The sequence below is a fragment of the Orycteropus afer genome, unplaced genomic scaffold (assembly GCF_000298275.1).
Source record: "Orycteropus afer afer isolate SDZICR_OR568_19922 unplaced genomic scaffold, OryAfe1.0 scaffold00049, whole genome shotgun sequence".
NCBI lineage: Eukaryota > Metazoa > Chordata > Mammalia > Tubulidentata > Orycteropodidae > Orycteropus > Orycteropus afer.
The window spans coordinates 1,593,873-1,599,772 of NW_006921636.1; the positions used below are offsets into that span (position 1 = coordinate 1,593,873).

At 44.2% G+C, this 5,900-nt stretch overlaps 1 protein-coding gene across 1 annotated transcript in view; it reads left to right on the top strand.

The window, feature by feature from the left end:
* The window catches only part of BCAS1 (brain enriched myelin associated protein 1), an 84,573-nt gene that overhangs the window by 40,601 nt on the left and 38,072 nt on the right, over nucleotides 1-5,900 (top strand). Inside the window, exon 6 of the mRNA XM_042780625.1 lies at nucleotides 1,755-1,967. Within this exon, the coding sequence (XP_042636559.1) occupies nucleotides 1,755-1,967 (213 nt within the window). The remainder of the gene's footprint in view (nucleotides 1-1,754; nucleotides 1,968-5,900) is intronic.

A 5,900-nucleotide genomic window follows, 5' to 3' on the forward strand; every position in this document is an offset into this window, starting at 1 on the left:
AAAAAGCAAGCAACTTTGTGGGAGGCACTGTCCCTTTAGACAGTCTCCTCTAATTTCATGATCATTTACAGCTAACCCAGCGCCAGGTGCCCAAGGTGGTTTGGAACACATCTAACACACAACCTCATGAAGAGGCCAGTTGAACTGCACTGTTCCATCTGGTCCATAAAATGCAGGCGTTACTTTAAATGCCAGCCTTGTGCAGTTGTGTACGCTGTAACGTAACTGTCACAAAAGTCATTTCTGTACTCTAGCCCCTTAATGCCTTGATTTGAACTCAGAGTCTGCTCAATAAATGAGTCCTATAAGAAAAAAAAAAAAAAAATCACAGGTCATACTGGGTCTTACTAAGTTTCACGTTATTAGCAAGCCTCCTTTGGGGAGGCAGAATGCTGAGTGGAAATGCACTGGGCACAAGCCCCAAGTCCAGACTGGACTTAGGGGTGCCACTTTAAGTTGGGCAGATCACAGGGCTCAAATTTGTGAAACTGTGGGTTTTGGACCAGGTCTCCAAGACTGTATTTCTCAGAAATACTGTGCTACTTCCTAAATTTGCCCACACCCCATTTTGACTGCCAGTTTTTTGTTTTATTTTTACCTTTTAGTAAGAAAATGTAGTCAAAGAGCTGACCTCCATGCAAATTCCCAGGAACTGAATGACACGTCCCTGGAGCAAAAACCGTAAAACATAGACACTTCGGAGGTTAGGTCAAAGGAAGCTAGTGTTACATTTTTTAGTGCCAACATTTACTCGTGTTGAGACAAATTGTGACTATAATTCTCCCAGTCCTTTCTTTATTCCATGGTTCAGGACATGGCAGAGTGGAGGAAGTAACAGCCTGGTCACTGAAGAAGTCAGCTGTCCTGGGTTTAGACCTCAGCTCAACCAGAGGGGGAGAGGGACCGGAGAGCGAGGAGAAAAAGGAGAGAGAGAGAATAGGGGCTGGGTGACTGAAGGACTAGCATTTAAAGAAGTATTAATTGTGGGGTGTGCAGGCCAGATCTAAAAGTGAAGAAGTAGGGTTTGTAACTCAAAGGGCTTTAGGCTCTCAACAGTAAAACCTGTGAAAGCTGGAACCTGTGTAAGGTGGAAACCTGTCAGAGAAGGAAAACTCCAATATTTTCCACTAAAACAATAGAGAGAAAAATGGTGAAACTGCACCGTGTCAAAGGCAGAAAGAACCCATATGAGATCTGGAAAAAGAAGGCATGGAGTTCCGGCTCCCAGGTTTCACTGTCTTTAACTTTGTACCCTACATCTGTGATCTCCAAAATGGAATGTGGGAAGAAAAGTCTTGGATTTCTATTTTAAATGGTATTTATTTCAACCCTTCTTTAATTCCAATTTAGATAATCAGTACATATTGTAATACATACATCAACAAATATGCATGTGTATGATTTTACTGATGGGGATGCCATCAGAACCATTTGGAGACCAATGGACATCACTTTCTAACAGCAGATTGCCTCCTAACATTGCCTCAATTCCTGATTAATTATCTACATGAACATAATAAAAAATGGTTCTACATGATTTCCAAAAGGAAAGTACATTTAATTTTTTTCTAGATTTTAACAATATGCGTGTTCATAGTAGAACTTTTGGAAAACAGAAAATTAACAAAGAAGAAAATTAACACCCCACCTAACCCAACCTGTGTTTAGAAATAAAAAGGGAGGAGACATCTTCCCCTTTTGAAGTCTTGAGATCATTCTGAATTGTTCTCCCTTCTTTTATTTTAACCCGATAGGGTGCTGAAAAGTCACCCCCCAGCTCAGCTGACCCCAAGTCAGACAACGCCAACTTTATACCCCAGGAGACCCCAGGGGCAGCCAAGAATCCTAAAGGCTGCAGCCCCTCGGGCCAGGTGCCGGCGGCAGCATCTGCCGAGACAGCGAAGGAGGGTGGCAAGGAGAAAGCAGGACCCACCTCTCTGCCTCTGGGCAAGCTGTTTTGGAAAAAGGTAAGTCTTATTTTCAAGACTCGCCCAGATTTGCAGAGGACCCTCGAGATGGGTCGACTTGAGAAATTACCACTGTTGGTCAATCAATGCATTGAAACCACGTCTGGAGCCTCCTTTTTCTCCATAAATGATTCCGCTTGCCATTAGATTGAGGCCTTATGATTGACCCCGGGGAGAATGAAATGCCTGTCATGTTAAATACCATGTGTTTCACGGGAAAGAAAAGGAAACGGGCGAGTAAAATTTTTCATTCTTGGAGTGATTCCAGTTCGTGACACAGGCTGGTGGTATTTCACGGGTTCATTTTCTTTCTGAAATGGTTTATTACTATGGCTTCCTCCTGGTTCGCTCCGAGAGCTCTCACCCTGGCGAGATGAACCACCTCTGGGTTTTTATCTTCTTTTCCCCAGAGAGACATAATTACTCCTTATGAACCACTAGGTCTCACTGTTCCTTGGGAACACCAGGGAGGATGTCCACCAGTTCATTTCCAGGACAACTACTTACTGTGCTCGGGTACAGGAAAATGCAAACCACTGTGTGCTGCTTTGTCATTTCTTTCCCTCGAGAACTGACAGGTTCGAGGTGTGTCTGCACAGGGAAGTGGGGGCGAGGGCCTGCGTGTTCTGAGTTCTGTTGCGCAATCACTGTTGCTTAGGAAACCACAGCTGTGACACATGCCCTGAACTCTTGGCTGTTTTCTGTCTGGCCAGAAGACAAGCAAGAAGGTGTGTGGGGCGGGGGGGCATTCACAGAGCTGGAAAATCCAGCTTGGTAATTTCATCCAAACATCCTGCCACTTAGCACAAGGAAAGCAGGTGACAAATAACGATTTCACTGTGGTGTTCGTTTTATTTTCTTGTCCAGAATCCGGGTGGGCTCTTGTTTCTTGTTTGCTTCTTACTGGACAGAAATCATCCTTCTAGGTTCTGTCCGGAACACAGACTCCAGTATTTAATGGAAACCTTGGTTGGTGTCTGTTGGCATTCTGTTCTGCTCCTCCTTCCTCACCAAGTAACCAGCAGTTACTTGTTTTCATTTCCGTTTTTTTTTAATCTTTTATCAGCAGTATAGTGGAGGGGAGAGTCTATATTGTTCTAGGTGTAGTGTTATATGTGTATAATGGAGAGAAGAGTCTCTGAGTCAGTCATATGTGTACATTGGCAGCAAGGGCGATGACTTGGGTGATCACGCCTGTGATCCAATCGGCCAATGCCAGTAGCTGCTGTCTGTGCAGTTTGTTCCCACTGTGCTCATGAAAGTTGAGGCACTAACCATGTTAAGGTCATTATCCTTCATTCTGCACAATTTTGGGAGCTCCTCCGCAGTTCCTCCAGGACTTTCTCTTTTCCTTTTCTTGGGCGTTTATAAGTGATATGTTGGTTCTGCTTGGACGTTCAAGCTGTCCCCATTGAAAGTCAAAGTCAGAATCACTGGACATCCATCTCTCTCTTGGCAGAATCCATTTATTTCAGTCTCACTGTTCTGTGCATCATTGTCCAGCTTTATTTCTTCAGTAGTTTGTGAAACTCATGAACCAAACACCAAATCACCTCTAAACCTTGCCTTTCCTTCTCTCACCCAATCAGGAAAAAATAAAATACTTCTATGTGGAAGTAGGAAGCTCTGGTAGCATAGTGCCTAAGACACTTGACTGCTAACCAGAAGTCTGGTGGTTCAAACCCACCAGCCACTCCTCGGAAGGAAGATGGGGCAATCTACTTCCATAGTGATACTGCTTCAGAAACCAAAGGATGGGTTGCTATGAGTCAGGTCTGACTCGACGGCACATAACAGCAACAACATGTGGAAGTAAAATAGGGAAGATCCACTCATTCAGTTGTGTTTTTAATCAGTTTCTTTGTACTAAGTTCTTTCTGTCAAATCCTTTGAGCTGAAGTATTCCAGGCCTGGCAAAAATGGCCATGAACTAGACACTGCACACAGTGGCTGACAGTCCTGTTGTGGGGCTTATGCTCAAGGAGAACACAATGTGAGGACCTTTCTTTTCCCTGAAGTGGAATAAATTTTGGCTATAAAAATCAGTCTTGTAAACAGAGTTCTTACGTGGGGAGGTGAACACCAGGAAATTCTTACATGTTCACTGATAATGAACCCTGTGCTCTTTCCTTTTTCTTTTCACGGAGAAAGCTTTTATGTTCACTGACTTTGGGGTCTAAAAGTCTTGATTATGAAAGTCCAAAAGGATTTTTCCTCCAACAGGCTTTGAGTATGAAACTGTAAGTCATTGAATATACACTCCTGATTGCAGAAGTAATTCTTTTATAAATTAGAATAATAATAACTTTTGAAGAAATCAACTTCAGGTTTTCATGTACTTCAAGAAATGGTTAAAACCCAGTTACTGACTTCACAGTTGTGGTTAGTTGGGCTGCCACAGCTCTCTGTGACCTTGTCACGTGTATTAGTCTGTTTGTCTTTCCTCATCTCTGTAATGAATGGGTTGGAGTAGATTGATCTGGAAAAATCTTGTGTAACCCAAGTCTCACATACCAGCCAGAATCCAAGAGATGGGGCTGAGTACCCTCACACAACCTCGGAGCCCCTGCTTTCCTATCTGTAGCATAATACTGAATAGGCCATGGACCACCCGAAGAACGAGGAAGTCTGTCTTGCAAAAGGTACAGCCAGAATGCTCCTTGGAAGTAAGGATGGTGAGGCTTCATCTCACTTACTTTGGACCTGTTCTCGTGAGGGACCAGTCCCTGGAGAAAGACATCTTGCTTGATAAAGTTCGAGGGTCAGAGAGAAAGAGGAAGACCTCCTTGCAATGGATTGGCACAGTGGCTGCAACGATGGACTGAAACATAGCACCAGTTGTGCGGATGGCACAGGACCGGGCAGCGTTTAATGCATCTGGAACATCATCTCATAATAGCCCTTGTCCTGCTTCCCTTTGGAGGGCTCAAGTGACAGGGTAGAAGAATAACGTGGGCACTGAGGCCAAAGGAACACATGGTCAAATCTCCACTCCAGGGGTCACTGGCTGTTTGCCTGGATCACTTAAACAACCCCCTCACTGAATATCAGTTTCCTTAGCTGGAAAACTGGCCAGTGACATCTCCTTCCATGGTCATTGGGAGGACTGAGTCAGAAGATGAATGCAAAGTGATGGACATGCAGAGAGTGAGCTGCTCTTTGCAAAACAATGACATTTGTGATCCAGCATTAACTGATGGAAGGCCCATTGGTGCCGCAGATAGTCTCTGTTCAACTGCAGACCTAAAGGTTGGTGATTTGAACCCATCCAGTAACAGAAATCAAGGTATAGTGATCTGCTTCTGTCTAGATTACAGCCAAGAATAGAGTCTCAATGGCACAAATGGTTCAGCACTCAGCTGCTAATATAAAGATTGACATTTCAAACCCTCCCAGCAGCAGCACTCCATGGAAGAAAGGGCTGGTGTTCTGCACCCATAAAGATGACAACCTAGAAAACCCTGTGGGGCAGTTCTGCTCTGTCACATTGGGTCACTGTGAGTCAGAATGGACTCACCAAACAACAAAGTTTCCAGTTGTGGGGCTAAAAACCAGAATAACGACAACCATCCATTGCCTTCAGTGGATCCTGACTCCTAGTGACCCCCGTTGGGTTTCCAAGGCTGCAAATATTTATGGAAGCAGATGTCCTCATCTTCCTTCTGCAGAGCAGCTGGTGGGTTTAACTGCCAACCTTCTGGTTAGCAGCCAAATGCCTTACCCACTACACAATCAGAGGTCCGTAACTGTGGGAGAGTCCATATGAAATAAAAATGAAAATTGTTTCTTAAAAATAAATAAAGAAGAGTTCCGGCAAGATGGTGGACTAGGCAGAAGGACTGTACAGACCCTCTTCAACAAAGAAAAGGGAAACCAATTAACACAGACACAGAAGATAATCTTGGACCCCTGAGCCTTGAAGGGAAGGATACA